This window comes from Aplidium turbinatum, chromosome 16 (genome assembly GCF_918807975.1).
Source record: "Aplidium turbinatum chromosome 16, kaAplTurb1.1, whole genome shotgun sequence".
NCBI lineage: Eukaryota > Metazoa > Chordata > Ascidiacea > Aplousobranchia > Polyclinidae > Aplidium > Aplidium turbinatum.
This window is the reverse complement of record NC_137487.1, coordinates 6,555,639-6,575,285: the sequence shown is the minus strand read 5'-3', so window position 1 is coordinate 6,575,285 and position 19,647 is coordinate 6,555,639. Positions and strand designations below refer to the sequence as shown.

Sequence of the window (19,647 nt, the reverse complement as noted above, 5' to 3'; positions counted from 1 at the left end):
CAGTGTATTCCTGTAAAATTAGCCCGAGGCTACCGAAAACGAGGGGGTGCAACGCCTACACCACTTAAACTGTCACTACACAACAGATTACTTGGATAAAAGACGGAACTTTTGTCCAGCTAGCAAGCACTAAGCCAACAGTTAAATGTGCGGCCAACTTTCAAACAATCATTTTACGAATGACCAGAATAGATAGCAATATCTCAAATTCACGTATGCAGTACTGTGACGCAATAATGAAAGACAATTATGAAGTCATTCCAACAGGTGTTTAAAGCTGATGTAATATTTCCTGTTTAAACAGGCCCAAACAGGTTTGACACAATTCTTATGAACGCTGGTGCAATTTTGGCACATGCTTTAGGAATTTCCATGACGTAATATTCAGTAGACTTGAACGGTTTTTATATGACGTTTGATTTGGTGAAAATTGTCGGGAACAATGGGTATGTAAAACCAAAGTTAAATGCATCCTATCTTGAGGACGCTTTAAATAGGGTTGTTTCTTACGTACAAAAAGTAGTGTATATAGATTTGTTAAGTTATGACGGCCTGCCGGAGTCGATCGATGTGGTAACAAAACGTCTTGCTTCGAGCGAAGCTGGCGCTGATATACAGTGCCTGAAGGAGTTGCGCTCTCTAAAAAAGTATCGTCCTTGTGTGGACACACGGGGGAGACTTCGTATTGAAGGTCGATTGAGTAAGTCTCCCGAAATAACTGTCGATGCGAAGCATCCTCTTATTTTGCCTTCGAGGCACGCATTGACACGGCTAGTTGTCCTTGACGCTCATTGTGATAGCTATCACTGTGGTGTGCAACAGACACTGTTATCTACTCGTCAACGTTTTTGGATTGCAAATGGTAATACCTCGGTGAAACATTATTTGCATGACTGCGCTCCATGTGCATTAGAGAAAGCCAAGCCTATCAGGCAGCTTATGTCGGATCTACCATTACCACGAACCACGGCCTATAACAAACCCTTCTTCAACAGTGGCGTAGATTATTTTGGTCCAATGACGTTTGTGGAAGGAAGAAGCCAAAAGAAAGCATGGGGATTGTTATTTACCTGTCTTGCGAGTAGAGCAATCCATGTGGAATAGGGTGGAGTGAAAAAATTTTTTTTTTTCAAATCAAAAAATCAGATTAACCAAAAGTGGCGTATGGACCTAAAACCAACTTCTGAGAAGGTTTTGGGTTTGTGCCACCTACACCGAGGTGGCCCATAATTTTTAAAGGTCATCCGAGGGCCAAATTTCATGAAAATCCCATAACTTGGAAACCGGTTAAGCTAGAATGTTGGTTTTTGGCTTAAAAGTTCCAGAAGGTCCATGTTTATATATGCTCTAATGCAACTTTTGTCTCTATTTTAACTATATAAGCTGATAATAATAAAAAATGACATTTTAGTTTGAAAGCTATGCAACAAAGAAGTGAAAATGCTATATTTGAACTATTTGCACCCATAGTTGTGTGTTAAAGCATAATAGGTACAAACTGACTAAGTACTGCTTAAAATACTTTCTAAGTAGTTGGTACAAAGGATATGCAAGCAGCAATCATGGATATGTGACAAACAAACTCAATGACAAAAATGATGTAGCAAAGACTCATATGCAATAATGTTGCAATGCTATTTGACATCAAGTTTCAAAATTTACATCTTTGGTTTTCATGAAATTTATAAGAAACTACTTACAATCAGGGTCGCATTATAAAAATTATCATGTGGTGAAAAAATATTGAAAACCTTCAACCTGAAAGCATCAGCACTATCAAAGTCAGAAAAAATATATTTCTACTCTAATCCATTGCAAATTTGGGCAAGGCTGACTCTGCTTTGGTAAAGACCCTTGGTAAAGACCAACCTTAATCCACCACTGTTTGCAATGAGTGTTACAGAAACCATGACATCAACTCATTTATAATTACACATATCCAATAACGATACACAGCCAGGGGCTCCGAGAAGGGGGGGGAGTCGGGCAACTTTCCCCCCTAGCATAATATTGTAAAGGAAAAACAAATGCAGAGAAGGATGGATTTGAAACTGCTCAAGTAGGCTTCTTGAATGAGGCAGCTTTATTTTGAATTTCTTATCTGGCCTGGTTACACTTGAAAATGACACAAGCTACAGTTGATCACTTACTCCAAAAATGATATGACCACGAGAGTCAAACCAGCGCTGCATGATCTCGAGCCGGGCGCATAACCACTGAGCTAACACCGGTGGACTTACGCCTGGCCAATGCAGTTTTTGAAGTCAAGGTTCCGTTGGTCAAGCAAAAATAGTAGGCTACACGCTTAGCCAATCGCAGCAGTACCAGTTTTTAAGTTAAAACAATAGAAAATTGATGATGCAGAAATCAGTAGGCTTAACAGGCATCAAATTTTACGTCTTGAAACAGTTTAACAATGCTTACCTTAAAACAAGAATGATTCGTTCTTGATGAGATACATTTGAAGTTGCATATGCTATGATCGAAAAATACTTGGAACTGCCTATTTTATTCAAAAATTTGTTTTTTTTTTAAGTTGTTACACTATCATTTTAATGGCAAAAGTGGGCCCCCCTCAAACGTGCACAAACGAAAAACTACTCGTTTTTCCTTCACAATATTATGCTAGGGGGGATAGTTGCCCGACTTTCCCCCTCTCGGAGCCCCTGGCTGTGCATTGCCATTGGATATGTGTAATTATAAATGAGTTGATGTCATGGTTTCTGTAACACTCATTGCAAACAGTGGTGGATTAAGGTTGGCAAGGGTCTTTACCAAAGCAGAGTCAGCCTTGCCCAAATTTGCAATGGATTAGAGTAGAAATATATTTTTTCTGACTTTGATAGTCCTAATGTTTTCAGGTTGAAGGTTTTCAATATTTTTTTACCACATGATATTTTTTATAATGTGACCCTGATTGTAAGTAGTTTCTAATAAATTTCATGGAAACCACAGATGTAAATTTTGAAACTTGATGTCAAATAGCATTGCAACATTATTGCATATGAGTCTTTGCTACATCATTTTTGTCATTGAGTTTGTTTGTCACATATCCATGATTGCTGCTTGCATATCCTTTGTACCAACTACTTAGAAAGTATTTTAAGCAGTACTTAGTCAGTTTGTACCTATTATGCTTTAACACATAACTATGGGTGCAAATAGTTCAAATATAGCATTTTCAATTCTCCACGTTACATAGCTTTCAAACTAAGTAAAACGTCATTTTTTATTATTATCAGCTTATATAGTTAAAATAGAGACAAAAGTTGCATTAGAGCATATATAAACATGGACCTTCTGGAACTTTTAAGCCAAAAACCAACATTCTAGCTTAACCGGTTTCCAAGTTATGGGATTTTCATGAAATTTGACCCTCTGATGACCTTTAAAAATTATGGGCCACCTCGGTGTAGGTGGCACAAACCCAAAACCTTTTCAGAAGTTGGTTTTAGGTCCATACGCCAATTTTGGTTAATCTGATTTTTTGATTTGAAAAAAAAAAAATTTTTCACTCCACCCTAATGTGGAACTTGTGACGTCACTATCTTACAGTGAATTTGTTTTAGCATTTACCAGATTTGTAGATTTGCGTGGATCTATACGTGACATGTACTCAGATAACGGGACCATGTTTCAAGCGGCAGCTAAAAGACTACCAGAAATTTTGGAGTCTTCTGAAATTCAAACTTCTTTGCGAAAAAGGGGAATTCACTGGGAGTTCATTCCTCCGTATGCGCCGGCCCAGGGAGGGGCCTGGGAAGCAATGGTCAAGCAATTCAAAATTGCCTTTTCCCACGTTATTGGGAACTCATCACGAAAACCCAACTTTGTTGAACTTCTTACATTTACTGGTAGTGCCACAAGAATAGTCAACGAAAGACCTTTAGTCCCTGTCTGTGATGACCATAAGGATTCTACTGTTATCACCCCAGCCGCACTCCTTAACCCATTCTTGAGCCCATTTTCATCAGTAGGAAATCCTCATGACCGAGATGAGTTACGGAGAGACTATAGGTATAACCTGGCTCTATCTCACAGTTTCTGGGAGAAATGGATATCTTTCTATTTACCTTCCCTGCAGGGTAGAAAAAAGTGGGCCAGTTTGGTGGAAAACCTACAGCCTGGCCAATTAGTGGTGGTTGGTTCTCCAGAAGATATAACTAAGAGAGGGAGGTACCGTCTGGGGAGAGTCCATGAGATCATCCCAAAATTAGAAAAGGAAAACCGATTGTCAGGCGCGTCAGGGTGGCAGTCTCAGTGGTGGACGAGGCATCGGGTGAGGTCAAAGTGGACCTGGTCCTAAGGAATATATCGTGCGTTGCTCCTGTGGGGAATGCTTGACTGCGTTCTGGACCCGGCCCCGCTCTGGTCTGTTGTTAGCGGGTGTCGTCGAGGCATCTGTACCACCCTTGCCTTTCATTTAAATTGTAGTGTATTGTAGATATGTACCGCGCGAATCTGTTATTAACCTGCGTATTTCTATGTGTCATCCGCAGGGCTACAATATGCGTAACTCAACAACATGTCTTAGTAACGTATGCTCTACAGCGATCTCAGTCATCGGCCTCGTTATAATTAGCTAGTTAGTTAGGCCTACTGTGTAATGCATTGATTTGTTTGCTATTGTGTGTTTCATGCAAATGATGTAATCGTTAATCGTGTAAGTATTCGCCAGGCCATTGTGGCCAGGGTGTCCAGGTGCCTTGCACTGCTATCAAAGGATAATCACCGTTTTTGTGTAGTTTTAATGTACATACTTTCTGTGTATTGCATGTCGGGAATCGACCCTTCTACTTCAACTTTTATTTAATAATGTGCCATAATTAGGGGCCGCAATGTTCCGGCGGGTCAATTACCCTCTTGATCAGAATTGAAATTGTGATGAAATTTTGTTGACATTGAATTTGCGTTGTTTCTGTGTTCTGCGTGACGTGGCTTGCCTGGCTGCAAAGAGATTTCACAACTGATTATCGCCTTTTGCTGCGTGCCGGGAGCAGTTGTTTCTGGACACAATTTTGCCTGCCTTTGTGTTGAGTTTCATTTCATTATCGAAAGAAGCAAGCTAGAGAAATGAATGTGTACCACGGAGTTAAGTTGTCGTGTTAAAGCCATTGTAAGTTTATACAAAATCAAGTTTTTATCCCAACTCGCTAGCTCAATAAAATCAAAAAACAACATGAAACAATTGCAAGTATGGTTCAGGCAGACCGAGGAGGGATTGTAGGTAGGCAGTGAGCACCTACTTTTGTAACCAATAGCAAAATCAAAAGGTTTAAAATATGTATTGGGGATTTGCAAAGCCACCAAACCTACTTAACACGAAAAAAATAACAATGTAGCCTACTCTTGTAAAAAAAATGACGCTGAACGTTTAGTGTTAGCAGATAAACTTTGAAGAATTGGGTTCAAGTTACCACACTTCAATAAAATTAAATAAAACAGGTCTTGAAATACTTCAATGTTTTCATTAATATTATGTTTGTATCTCTTGTGTAGACTTTATCGTGATGAATTTAGACTTTATCACAGACCTTGTTGACAAAAAAAAGAGTTCAAATTCCATGAAACGACATTGTCTACCAATATAGATAAGGAGTCGATTTTACCCATTTTTACCAAAACAGCATTCAGATATCATAAAATTCTGATGTGATACAAAAAATCTGATGTGATTTTTGAATTCAGCACCCAAAATATACCCTAGAATGACATTTACTATGCTGACACAAAAAGTGTGTTGGCTTGTGTAATTTGTGACTTTAATTATCCAGCATTTGTTCCCTATATCGATGGCTCTTACGATACGTGATATTTTTGGACGGATCACCAACGGATTTCAAAGAACCGTTTTAGTTCATTTTATGTTGTGCAGTGTTGTATGTGTCTTCTACAGAGCTACTTACGGATTTAACGTGCAGGTTTTCAAACCCACTCAGTACAACACTGTTTGTTGTAATGACATTTGCCGTCTCGGAGTAGCATTTTAGCCTGATGTATCAAAACATGGCCTACGAAAATAGTTTGAATATTCATTGAAGAAGTGATAGACTCTTTGCTTATAATACATAATGATTGTCTTTGTAATGCCTATGTTATTTAAGTGCACTTTTCAATATTTTATGAGTTACCTTTTGTAAACAAACTCTTTTCAGTTTGATTTTTATTATGTTTGCATTTTATTTTCCTCTGTGGGTGTTCAAGCGTTCCTGTTCCATGTTCAACCACTTCTAAAGAGTGATACGGTTTCTTTCCTCATCTCAACGTACTTTGTACATGGTGTGAAGACAATAATTTCCTCACATTATGCTACGTTGCCTACGTAATAGTTTTCCATCTAAACTTGCATTAAGCATAAATATTAATTACTGAAAGAAATTTGCCCAACGTTGCTAGCAAAGTCTGCCTTTTAAATTGTGCTGGGTTAATCAATATGTATAGAAATCGTTTTGCTAGCTGTTTGAGTAGTCAAATTAACAGAAAAATGCAATTGCATTGAGTTTTCAATCTTCCCCACTGAAGATGAAGCAGTGGGTTTGAACAATATAACTTCGTCCTTGAACCGAATACAAAAATTAACCCCGCTTTTTTTTTGTAAAACAATTTTGTTCTGGATTCTCGCACTATTTTTGATTCGAAAATTGAAGCCACTTTTGTCAAAGTATCTTAACAGACTCCATTTCACCTGGCATGGGATCTACAATGGTTACAAGAACCTTCTCAGAAATTAATTTTCGATTGTACTAGACTGTCAAAGTGTCAAATGAACAATTGTTAAACACAAAAATTAACCCTGTTTTTATAAAAAAAATAACAGTTTGTTCTGGATTTTTGCACTACTTTTGATTCGAAAATTGAAGTTACTCTTTGTCAAAGTATCTGAACAGCCTCCATTTTACTTGGCATGAGATCTACAGATGGTTACAAGGACCTTCTTAGAATTTCATTTTCGATTGAATTAAACTGACAAATGTTGCTTGGTTAATAATGATTTTAATTAACTTGCATTTGCCCTTGGCAGTGAACATTCTTTTTGTGGTACAGTATTTATATTATACAATTGTTGTACAGATGCAGCCTTTTCCATCTGCGACATGTTTGAATTTATGTTTTTATTTTTGCAGGAGCGTGCAGCAAATGCTGTCTTAGCGTAGGATCTTATGTGTAACTTGCATCAGTATGGCGGCCTGTGTAACTGTCCAGTTGGGGCAATGCGGTACACAAGTTGGGCACCAGCTTTTGAACACTCTGTATGATGATGCGATGAAGTCAAGTCCACTGGTGTCATCTGCGGCAAACGAAGACTACAAGAAGACGTCTCTGGGAACTTTTTTCAACGAACCAGAATCCGGACCTCCAGAAGCAAGATCAGTGATGATTGACATGGAACAAAAAGTAGTTACACGTGCGTTACATGGAACTTCTGCCAAAGCGTGGTGCTATGCGAAAGGGCAGCAATTTTGTGAGAAGAGCGGTTCCGGAAATAACTGGTCGTACGGGTTCAAAGTTCACGCACCTCGCTGTGAAGACGCTATCTACAATTTAGCGCGCAGAGAGGCTGAAAAATGTGATCATTTTGGAGGCTTTTTGATACTGTCGAGTTTAGCAGGCGGTACGGGATCGGGGCTTGGTTCGTACGTTACCGGGATGTTGAGGGACAATTTCCCGCGAGCATCTCTAATTAATCCGGTTATATCCCAGTCAGCAAAGGTTCGTGGGGCCCACTTGGGCTGCATATGGGTTACTCACATTGTATTACGTGGGCCCCAGTACCTATGTGTCCACGGTTTGCAGAAATGTCCCAAGTGGGCAGCCCACCTACGTCTAATGGGTGGGCAGCCTACCATGAAACCATTATTAAAATATAAACCGCCGTCGCATTGTATCGTTGTATATATTCAATTTTTATGATTATTGCACTTTAATATAGCATAATGGACCGGTGGGAACGTATATTTTATAATTTTTCATCATGGTGGGTAGCCCACTTCATGCCCACAGAAAGCCCAGAAAGTTTATTTCAAGAAATGAAAATAAATTCCCAGATACATTTTCATGATATGCTAACATTATTAAGATAAATTCAATAAAAGATGTCGGGAATCGGTTGTAAAGAAAAAAATATGAAGTAGGCCGCGCACTTGGGGCCTAATCGGAAACATCAGATAAACTCACCTTAAGCCCACAAGCCCACGAATGCCCATGGAAATCCCACGTGGGCCCCACGAACCCTTGCTGACTGGGATGTCCATACTCGCATGGGGAAGTGGCTGTGCAAAACTACAACGCTGTCCTTTCACTTGCCCATACCTGCTCAACTACTGATGCCAATATCTTGTTTCATAACGACAATCTCCATTAAATTTGCAGCAAATTATTGGGAGTCAAAAACGTTTCATTTAAAGACGTTAATGGGGTCATTGCTGAGCAACTGGCATCACTCCTCCAGCCGGTAACTTCCTCAACATCTTATAAACAGCCCAACGTCTTAAGCGACATAGTAGATGCTACGGCATCTCATGGACACTACACCATGTTAAATTTAAAGTCTCTTCCTCTTGTTGCTCCTTCTAGTGTTGCCTACTCCACGTTTTCCTGGGATGCTCTTTTGAGGAGGATATATCAAATGATGATCACAGACTTTTACATGGACAAGGGTTTGGATTGGCATCGGAAAATTCCCAAGTCTGCTGGAGGATATTCCGAAGGATGCTACCCGCGTTACACATCTAATCTTCTTGTGATGAGAGGAAAGCAAGCTCTTCTACCTTCGGAACAAGATGTTCCTAATTTTCAAGATGAGAGGTTGTATCCACGATGGATACCTCGCTTAAGCCGATGCCCGGTTTGGAAAAACAATGTTCCTTTCCAAAAGCATGAAAAAAGTATCGTTTTGCTAAGCAATGGGACGTCCTGTGTTAAGCCACTAGATGAGCTAGTGAGCAAAGCGTGGCAGATGTACGGCTCCCGCGCGTACTTACATCAGTATACCAAGCATGGGTTAGAAAATGATGATTTTATAAATGCATTTGTCGCTGTTGAATCAGTTATATCTGCCTATAAGCAATTATAGCGTTGTTTTATTATTGTTTAAAAGATTTTCTTTTCATAAAACCTCCGGGAAGATATGCGACTGGGAGATCTCGTCTCGGTCAACCTTCAGAACCGAGTGGCATGGAGACCGTAAGTGGATATACAATAGCATCGTCTATCCTAGTGATTCACAAATTATTTTCCTTGCTACGTCTCAGGAAAAGTTTGCTGACCTTACGACGCACCCAGCGATAATAATTTTTATATTTTTCTTTGTAACTCCGCTCTCCATCAATTGCAATAGTTTCGAAACAATGGGTTCGCATGCTCATGTCAGGAGATAACAATATCTGTGATAGATGCCAAACGGAAGTCATTGTGTGACGCCCTTGGAAAGTTGAAACGACATTTCAATAATTTTAGCTTTATGACTGAACGAACACCTCCGCAGCATGGTGCTTTAATATCTTTTGAGAACGATTCATATGAGATGGTTCGTAATATTTGGTTTAAACCTGTTGACAATATTGTCGCGACGCACTGTTTGAGAACCTCTGACCTACCCGATTAATCGTTGACTGTAAATGCAATCATTTTCTTTGGTTATATGCAAATACTGTACTCAGAGCTTTTAGTCAAGTCTTGGTCTATGTTCTTTCTATTAGTTTGTGTGCAGTGTTGGCGCGTAGATATAGAAAACATTAATAATTAATTTCATCTATATGGAGCAGTGCTCACGTAAATATTTCAAACGAGGCATTGTGGTGTTTTTATGCAAATATTTATTTAGTTGTTTAACCTTTTCGCATACCTTTAGCATTTGTTTCAGTTTTTATCAAATATACTGAGCTTATTTTTCGCTTCATGGCAAAAGATTTCTTACCTTTTGCCGAAAATGGCTTTTCAACTTTACTGGCTCAAAGTGGGCTAAAACATTGATCAAGAAACTTTATATCATGTCCCAAAGTAGGCCTAATGTGAAACTACGTTGTAATTATTTTTGTATTTACAGAAACAAACTTGTAGTTAATAGTGCATGCGAAGCATGACTTCACATGGGAGTGTTGACTCGCTTGTGAATTCTTGCTTGTACACAGTTGTCAAATATTTTTCAAGCTACAGCCACGACATGCATGCGATTCCAAATAGTATAAAAGACCGTATGCTGAACTTAACCTGCAAGAGAGGACTTTTGAACGATTACAACGTTATTTCCTGCTGCTATTCATCATTAAGAGAAATCGATCTCAGTGAGTGTGAGGTTTCCGATGCAGCTTTAGAAAGCTTGTCCATTGCTTGCCAACAGCTGAGAAAAATTGACTTAAACTCCTGGAAAGGAAATCGTGACGAAATTACTTCTAAAGGAGTGATAGCTCTTTCCAAGAGATGCAAACATCTTCATGTTGTCTATTTGCGTCGCTGCGTCAACGTTGCGGATGACGCTGTAATCTCTCTGGCTCAGAACTGTCGTCAGTTAAAAGAAATTAATCTTTGTGGTTGTCCCAACATTACAGACCTATCTTTGCAAGCATTTAGCGAAAACAACTGTTGTCTGGTCTCGCTGAATGTGGCGAAAACTGTCATAACAGACCATGGTGTTCATAGCTTGTGTGCGGGTTTGCCTCGCAATACATTGACCGAACTGCACCTTAATCAATGCATTAATCTCACCGACCAAGCTATTGATCACGTGATGAATTCCTGTCCTTCGATCAAAATATTGCTTCTTCATGGATGTCCGAAGGACGGATTCTGTTCGTGTGGCTATCAGCCAATTAGCGAAACGAATGCGTCAGGTCACGTGGACGGTTTATTGACCAATTAGCGAGCCGAATGCGTCAAGTCACGTTGACAGTTTATTAGCTTCATTCAGCTACGTGTCATATTGTGTAGCGTTGACGGGGGTTTTGGGGAGTGCCTTTGGCCCTGTTCCCCGGGATGATTTTAGGAGCGCGTAACCATTCCACGGGCCCAGAAACTTGAAGCCACCGTACATTTTTTGGATATAGCGCGTTTTTCTGAAAAGTGTCTTCATTTGGGGCCCGAAGATCTCATTGGTACCTAGCTCAAATTTATCCTTTAAACGGCCCTGATCACGCCTGTCATACTACTTTCGAATACAAGTAGGTTGGTAGTTCTCAGACACGCTGATGTACCAAGGCGTAAAGTTGATTGCATTCTTTAAAGTGAACATTACGTTTGACTTTCTTGCCTTTCTGTAAATTTAATCTAGTTGTTTAACTACCTGGAATGTGACTGAATTCACCTCATTTTCTTTTTATACCAAGAGCACTGATATTGTTTTGTAAATCCTTACACTGTAATACATAAAAGTGAGTTCGTTTTACACTGTGAAAATGCAATCTCTAGTTTTTTGGCTTTCACCTTATCTATAATTTTGTATACTTGTACTGTGTTTGTTTATTTACTAGTAAATGCTGACTATGTTAGAATCAGCTGATTAAAATGTTTTCTATATGGAGCAGCGCTCACGTAAATATTTCTAACGAGGCATTGTGGTGTTTTTATGCAAATGTTTAAGTATTTGTTTCCTTTTCACATACCCTTAGCTTTATATCAAAAATACTGAGCTTGTTTACAGTATTTCTTACCTTTTGGCCGAATATGGCTTATTGTTTCGTAAATCCTTACACTGTAATACATAAAAGTGAATTCGTTTCACACTGTGAAAATGCAATCTCTAGTTTTTTGGCTTTCACCTTATCTATAATTTTGTATACTTGTACTGTGTTTATTTACTAGTAAATGCTGACTATTAAAATCTCATCCCAAATAGTGATCAGTCTCTCTCTGTTTTTAAATGCTGACTATGTTAGAATCAGCTGATTAAAATGTTTTCTATATGGAGCAGCGCTCACGTAAATATTTCTAACGAGGCATTGTGGTGTTTTTATGCAAATGTTTAAGTATTTGTTGATCCTTTTCACATACCCTTAGCTTTATATCAAAAATACTGAGCTTGTTTACAGTATTTCTTACCTTTTGGCCGAATATGGCTTTTTAACTTTACTGGCTCAAAGTGGGCTAAAACATTGATCAAGAAACTTTATATCATGTCCCAAAGTAGGCCTAATGTGAAACTACGTTGTAATTATTTTTGTATTTGCAGAAACAAACTTGTAGTTAATAGTGCATGCGAAACATGACTTCAGATAGGAGTGTTGACTCGCTTGTGAATTCTTGCTTGTACACAGTTGTTAAATATTTTTCAAGCTACACCTACGACATGCATGCGATCCCAAATAGTATAAAAGACCGCATGCTGAACTTAACCTGCCAGAGAGGACTTTTGAACGATTACAACGTTATTTCCTGCTGCTATTCATCATTAAGAGAAATCGATCTCAGTGAGTGTGAGGTTTCCGATGCGGCTTTAGAAAGCTTGTCCATTGCTTGCCAACAGCTGAGAAAAATTGACTTAAACTCCTGGAAAGGAAATCGTGACGAAATAACTTCTAAAGGAGTGATAGCTCTTTCCAAGAGATGCAAACATCTTCATGTTGTCTATTTGCGTCGCTGCGTCAACGTTGCGGATGACGCTGTAATCTCTCTGGCTCAGAACTGTCGTCAGTTAAAAAAAGTTAATCTTTATGGTTGTCCCAACATTACAGACCTATCTTTGCAAGCATTTAGCGAAAACAACTGTTGTCTGGTCTCGCTGAATGTGGCGAAAACTGTCATAACAGACCATGGTGTTCATAGCTTGTGTGCGGGTTTGCCTCGCAATACATTGACCGAACTGCACCTTAATCAATGCATTAATCTCACCGACCAAGCTATTGATCACGTGATGAATTCCTGTCCTTCGATCAAGATATTGCTTCTTCATGGATGTCCGAAGATGACGGATTCTATTCGTGTGGCTATCAGCCAATTAGCGAAACGAATGCGTCAGGTCACGTGGACGGTTTATTGACCAATTAGCGAGCCGAATGCGTCAAGTCACGTTGACAGTTTATTGACTTCATTCAGCTACGTGTCATATTGTGTAGCGTTGACAGGAAGGTTTTGGGGGTAGTTTTGAACCTGTTCCCGAGATGATTTAAGGAGCCCGTAACCATTCCAAGGAGACCGAAAAGTTGAAGCCACCGCTTATTCATTGGGTATAGCGCGTTTTTCTGAAAAATATTTTTGGTACCCGAAGATCTCATTGGTACCGGGCTCAATTTATCCTTTAAACGGCTCTGATCATACTACTTTCGAACTCATATACTTTCAATATACTTTTTACTCATTCTATATACCTTCGAGCTCATACTACTTTCAACTTTCTGATCAAGCCTGTCATACTACTTTCGCATAGGGAACGTTCAAATATTATGTAACGCTTTTTTCCGAATTTTTGACCCCCCTCCCTCATGTAACGCTTTTTCACTACGAATTAAGCACAAAAAACTACCATTCCGTACTCGAAAGCGTTACGTAACGTTTTGCTTGAACCCCTCCCCGCCGATGTGACGCTAACGTAACGCTTTGCATAAACCCCCCTCCCCCTCGAAGGAGTTACGTAATATTTGAACGTTCCCATAGGCTACAAATACGTTGGTAGTTCTCAGACACGCTGATGTACCAAGGCGTATGGTTGATTGCATTCTTCAAAGTGAACACTACGTTTGACTTTCTTGCCTTTCTGTAAATTTAATCTAGTTGTTCAACTACCTGGAATGTGACTAAATTCACCACACTTTCTTTTTATACAGAGAGCACTGATATTGTTTCGTAAATCCTTACACTGTAATACATAAAAGTGAGTTCGTTTCACACTGTGAAAATGCAATCTCTAGTTTTTTGGCTTTCACCTTATCTATAATTTTGTATACTTGTACTGTGTTTGTTTATTTACTAGTAAATGCTGACTATGTTAGAATCAGCTGATTAAAATGTTTTGAAACAAGGATTTCTATCTTTATTACTGAATTCATCGTGTCATGGTCCAGACCGGTTTAAATTACACTTTTGAGTATCAAAGGTTCCATAGTCTACTTGAGATTAGCAGATCTTGATTTTGAAACAAAAAAGAAAAAGTGATTTTTCAAGTTTTTCTGACTGCGTTTGGGAGAAAAAATCTCTCAAAGTGGTAAAATAGTGTTGGTAGATCAAGGTATCTGAAAGTAGAACTTTTCAAGATTTTTATTTTTTATGCAGTAAGGTACCAAACCAATCAGATGTTAATTTTTTTCAGATGTAACAAATTGTTAAATTGGAGTTAATATGCTTTTCTTGATTTTTTTTTCTTGACTTTTACGTAGCCTTCTGTAACCTACAGTAGGCTACATCCATGGCGACTTCTATACACAGACCATGAATCGCTAGAATAAGTTGATAGTATGAATCTTAGTTAGCCTAATAAACATAGTTTTTGTGTATATTTTGAGTTATTTTAGTGTTATTGTTAGCCTACCATTCGAATAATGTAGGCTACTGAATTTAGGCACTTGCTGGATATCCAAAAAGCGTCTGACAACAATGGTAGGCTAATTGAAAAAGATTTGTTACTTTTTCAACGTAAAATTAAGAGTTTTGTAGTGATTTGAGATCCAGTGATCACACTTTGGCAATTTGGATTCTCAAAACTATCATTTCAAAGAAATAAGTTATAAAGTAAATTTAGCTTAAAATCAAAGTTACATCGGCCTTCAGTTAGGCCTTCAGTTTACACGTTGTCAAGGCCTGTGTATTTAGATCGCTATGAAAATTTTTGTCTCAGCCTTAAAGTTTTTTAAACGGTCTTGAAAAAAAAATCCTACTTGGCCTCTTACCAAGGACTTCAAATGAAGATGTAAATATTGTATTTTTTTGCCAATATTCATAATAATTTCAGACCAAATAAATTTTCCCCAATCGTTCTTTTGGAATTTTTGAATTTTGAAATTGTCCCCATTGGGCGATATATCGTCTAATTCTAGAGTCACTGGTCGATACTATCATTATCTGCTGTCCTGTCACCAGTGTTACCGTGTAGCAGTTTTTTCAAGTGAAATGTAAGATAGCTTAGGTCGGCTACGTACAAATGTTTATTGCCAAACTGTAGAAGTTTTAGTGACACTTTTCTTGTCAAGCCCGAAAGTCTGATCATCTGTTGTTGGCTTCTTGTTTCGGAGACCACTCGGTTAAGGTTTTAACAACAGTGAGTTCATTGGTTTTGTCAACGATTGTTGGCCTAAGTATTTTACACAGTAAACTTGTTTAGTTCATACTGTCCACTTAGCCATAGCCTAATCCGTAAGGGCTATATCGTATGATTTAGTTTTCATAAAAAGTACGTCCGAACGGCAGCGCCAAGCCAAAGACAGACCGCAAAATATTGCTTAGATCGATTGATGGGTTATCAATAGAGATGTAAATGCAAAAAAAACGAACCGTTTTTTTTAAAAAAAAACGTGTTTTTTTTCAAAAAAAACTTGAGCCAAAAAAAACACTCGTTTTTTGGTTTTTTTTGTTTTTTTTGTTTTTTTTCATGTTTTTCTGGAAAAGTTGCAATTTTTTTGCAATTTACAGCTTAGTTTCATTATAGTGCTCTTGAAAAACATTAAATTACTAAAAATAGTTTTATTGGTGTGCTGAAATTCCTAAGTGTTTGTGTTTGGCAGCATATGTTCTTGCATAGTCCTATGAGGACCTATGTTGTTTCGCCTTCTTCTTCATTCTCTGGCATGTTTGTGGCAGTAGACCTGACAAACATTGAATTAATGAAATTTGATACATGACATAATGTAGATGAGTTAATTTCTTTTTCCTTTTATGGAAGTTAGCCTATGATGTTAGTATACTGTGGTACTGGTTATTCTTGTACACACTCAATGGGTTGACGAAATTTTGACAAAACAAGGTGGCAGTATTCAGTACACACATTTACCTTGTTTGTGGACGTGATAATTTACTAATGCAAGCTATTGCCAATAGCTTGTTTAAACATGTTTTGTAACTGATAGCTTGCCAACGATGTATATGCTTTATAAATGTTGAAACAGAAGTATTCTTTTCGTGTGTTGTAAGATCTTGGATTGGACACTTCGTCATTGATGCTTCTTGCAGATTATTCGGGACATATAATGCAAGAGACCTTATCACTGATATTTTTAGCTGTCAAAAGTTAGTGCATTTGTCAGAAAAGGTTTAGGTTAATGTTCCTTTCAAATGCCCACCACCCATGTTGACTATTGCTAGTAACTACCATTCTACCAACCTTGAATGAAGAAGTTTTTCCTTTAAAGTGGAGTTTTTCAGCACTGCTCAGTGCTCAGTGTTCACATAGTGAATAAATGCTTTATAATGCTTTTCCTGACAAGAATAAAGTTTTACCCATATTCCCACAATGCAGGATAAAGATACAAAACAAACATCAAAGATGAAAACTTATTTTATTTGAGAACTAGGCCTACTGTTTTTTGAGATAAAAAGAAATTGACCTCTTGTCGTTACGCACCAATAAAACCATGATGCAAATTTTAATTTTTTTTATTGGGCAGAGGAAAGATTGACGAAAAGTTAGGCAAAAACAAACAAAGTGCTAAAGTCTCAAAGTTCTGCAAACTAGTTCAAATTGGATGGATTAAGTGCAACCAATAACCATACTTCTTTTAAACAAGTCTATGACAGCACAATGGTGTGATTAAGGGAAAACAAACATGACTATGACGTCACAAAGGATTATTGAATCTCTTCAGGGAAAATAAAAAAACATCAAAACGTTTCCATCTTTCACTACATTTAAATGTGATTTGGGCTAAAAGTTGGGACTTTAGCACTACACTGCTTTTGCCAAACTTGTCATCAATCTTTCTTCTACCCAATTATTATTTTTTTTAATTTACGCACCATGGTTTTATTGGTGCGTAACGACAAGAGGTTAATTTCTTTTTAGCTCAAAAAGTAGTAGCCAAAACTTGTTTTAATATTCATAAACAGATAGCCCACCCCATAAAACATGGGGGTAGAGCTAAAACTTATGTAAATATGTTGAGCGGTTCTTGAGATATGGCCGTTTTTCTATTGCTCCTTATCTATAAAGCCACTTAGTGGCTAAGGTTATTTCACTTATAACTCGAGAACCGCTTGTGTGATTTTCATCACGTTTGCACCAAATGCACATCAACTGGAACAATCTCTTGACGTTGTACTGGTAATGGTGTGGTGTGCTGGTGAAAAGTGCCTTTGTGAAGTAGAGAAACAGGACCCTGACCACCTGGTCTTAACGTAACATGCCCATTAACCAAAATCCCAGGTGGCTTCGAAACTGTACACGAGTGTGGTACTGCATTTAACAACTGGCTGAACCAAATTACAGACAATACTGGAGATGTGCCAACCATAGGACACTGTGTTACTATTTGAGACGATGAGAAACCTTTATGGCTCGTGTGTTGAGACTTGAGAGACATATTGTCTCATTTGAAAGATGTTATACGAGTTATGAGACTATTTTTTTGTTGAAAGAGACGCTATTGCAATGAGTTTACCCTAATTGCTGCATATTGTGACATTTAATAAAAAAATAGGTAAAAAAAACAAAAAAAACAAAAAAAACGAATAAAAAACAAAAAAAACGATAAAAAACAAAAAAAACGAGCTCGTTTTTTTTAAAAACAAAAAAAACCGTTTTTTTACATCTCTAGTTATCAAGCTATTAAGCTTACTTGCAGGCTGCAAAACGTTGTCAAAAAAACCAAGGAATAAGTGATGTCGCGTTTTTGAAAGATGCATAACATGCTTCAGAACTGGTTGGCCAAATTGTATTTTTCAGTGACGCCAGGCCATGTTGAAAAGCTGAAATAAGCTAGGCTATCAGTTTCGTAAATGAATTATTGATAGGCTACGTTTTACTAATGCGATAAAACGAGATTGTTGTAAGACTTATTGTAGGCTCATGATCTGTGAAGCAGCAAGAACCTTTTTTCAGAAAAGTTTAAGCATAGGCTAAATAATATAACTTATTTGTATCAAAAACAAAACAAAAACCTTAGATGTGACTCAGTTGACCGAAAGATTATTAAACACAAGTAGACCATAGGCCAGTGGTTCTCAACCGGGGGTCCGCGGACCCCAAGGGGTCCGTGAAGCGATTTCCGGGGGTCCGCGAAAGTTTCCGAGTTTTCAACATGACGGATAAATTAAGAAATTTAAAAATTGTTTTGCTTTGTTTATGTATTAGCCTACAGTGATTCTTAAACTGTAAGTCGCAACGCACTGGTGCGTCGTTTGAAATTGCAAAGGACATTGCACAAAGGTTTGGTTTCTTAACTAAAATATCATATAAATTACTTAAACCTTTTAATAAGGCTATGTTGGCTATGTTCAACTAAATTCTTTTAAGACAACAGATTGTTGATCAATGATTAATTTAGAAATACAAACGTTAGTCAACAGTCTATCACCACTCACGGTTTTGCAATGACTGTGATTATAACGAATTAATATTGATTTCAAATGAAAAAAGGGAGAAATTCTTTGTAACAGTCGCAAGTATTCTATTAACTTTTGATAAAAGTTATAGAAAAACATCAAATGAGCATATAGCTTACCGATGTTTGATCCTGTGTGCCAACATATAGCTCATAAGTCATAACATAATTTCGTCAATCTCATAAATCGTCAAGTGCGTTGCGAATTCAGCAAATTCTTTTAAGTGTGTTGCTTTGAAACTTATGTAACATATGATTCCATAAGGAAACGCGATATACCAAAATTTCAAATTGAAATTTTTAGGGGTCCGCGACCGCTTCGAAGACACCAAAAGGGGTCCACCAAGACAAAAAGGTTGAGAACCACTGCCATAGGCTATGCTTAAAGTTTGCTAATTAAAAAACTTCCAAAAAATAGTCACGCTACGCCACTGCTCATAAAAATTGCGTTGCCGTACGCTGAACAATCAATTTGTTTTTCATTCGATTTTTCATTGTTTTTCTAACAGGCTGTACTGCAAGCCCGCAATCAGGGGGGGGCATTGGGGGCATTTGTCCTCCCGAAAATTTTTGAAAAATTTTTAAGCGTTTTATGCAGTATGAAATGTACTAATGGACTATACACGTACAGCCATACTGTGGCAGGGGTCACCAACTGGCGGCCCGCGGGCCGCATGCGGCCCGTCACGCTGTATCGCTGCGGCCCGCGGAAGGTATCAGCGTACAAGTATAACCAAAAATACTTTTCTTGAGGAGTTAAAGAGCACGAAGGCAAAAAATACTTTCCGGGAAGCATATTTTCGCTTTGCATACGATTCCACCGACCGACCAATCAGATTATAGTTCTAGGTGGAGGTTGCTTACAGTTATTCCAATGCGATGTCCAGCCACACTGTCCCAGTGGTTGATTAAAACGTCTGTTTTCGAAATTGTCTGTGAGCATAATATAGGGTTGCTTATTTTAAGTTTGCAAATGTCATGTAAACAGTAAACACTAGTGTGCGTTTCACCGTTATTGTGTTTCTCGAGCAGTGTTCTCTTTATGCAAGTATTTGTTGGCAAAATAGGTCGGTGTAGCCTACCAACTCAATTTATAATAAATTGGCAAAATATTATATATAAATTTAAAGACTTTTTCTGATTGTATAATGAAAATATTTAGCTTAGTACTGCAAATGTTTTTTGTTTTTAA

At 38.0% G+C, this 19,647-nt stretch overlaps 3 protein-coding genes across 3 annotated transcripts; all 3 read left to right on the top strand.

Annotated features, from left to right (window-relative positions):
* Positions 1-3,610: 3,610 nt before the first annotated feature.
* Positions 3,611-4,306, top strand: LOC145785958 (uncharacterized). Its single transcript, XM_082597650.1, has one exon. The coding sequence runs from the start codon at positions 3,611-3,613 to the stop codon at positions 4,304-4,306; it is 696 nt and encodes a 231-aa protein (XP_082453776.1).
* A 2,873-nt stretch (positions 4,307-7,179) lies between these two features.
* On the top strand, positions 7,180-9,073 carry LOC145786002 (tubulin delta chain-like). Its single transcript, XM_082597693.1, is given in 2 exon segments — positions 7,180-7,694; positions 8,245-9,073. Coding segments are annotated over 2 exon segments (1,344 nt in total).
* Positions 9,074-10,058: 985 nt separating this feature from the next.
* LOC145785957 (uncharacterized) lies at positions 10,059-13,442 on the top strand. Its single transcript, XM_082597649.1, has 2 exons — positions 10,059-10,841; positions 12,207-13,442. The coding sequence occupies exons 1-2, from the start codon at positions 10,070-10,072 to the stop codon at positions 12,968-12,970; spliced, it is 1,536 nt and encodes a 511-aa protein (XP_082453775.1). The 5' UTR covers positions 10,059-10,069; the 3' UTR covers positions 12,971-13,442.
* Positions 13,443-19,647: the final 6,205 nt, after the last annotated feature.

Excerpts from the sequence above, each read along its gene's own strand:
- LOC145785958 (XM_082597650.1), top strand. The coding sequence starts at position 3,611 with ATGTACTCAGATAACGGGACCATGTTTCAAGCGGCAGCTAAAAGACTA.
- LOC145785957 (XM_082597649.1), top strand. The coding sequence starts at position 10,070 with ATGCGAAGCATGACTTCACATGGGAGTGTTGACTCGCTTGTGAATTCT. Across the intron at positions 10,842-12,206 it reads TGCGTCAGGTCACGTGGACG|ATAGGAGTGTTGACTCGCTT; the intron begins GTTTATTGACCA and ends ACATGACTTCAG.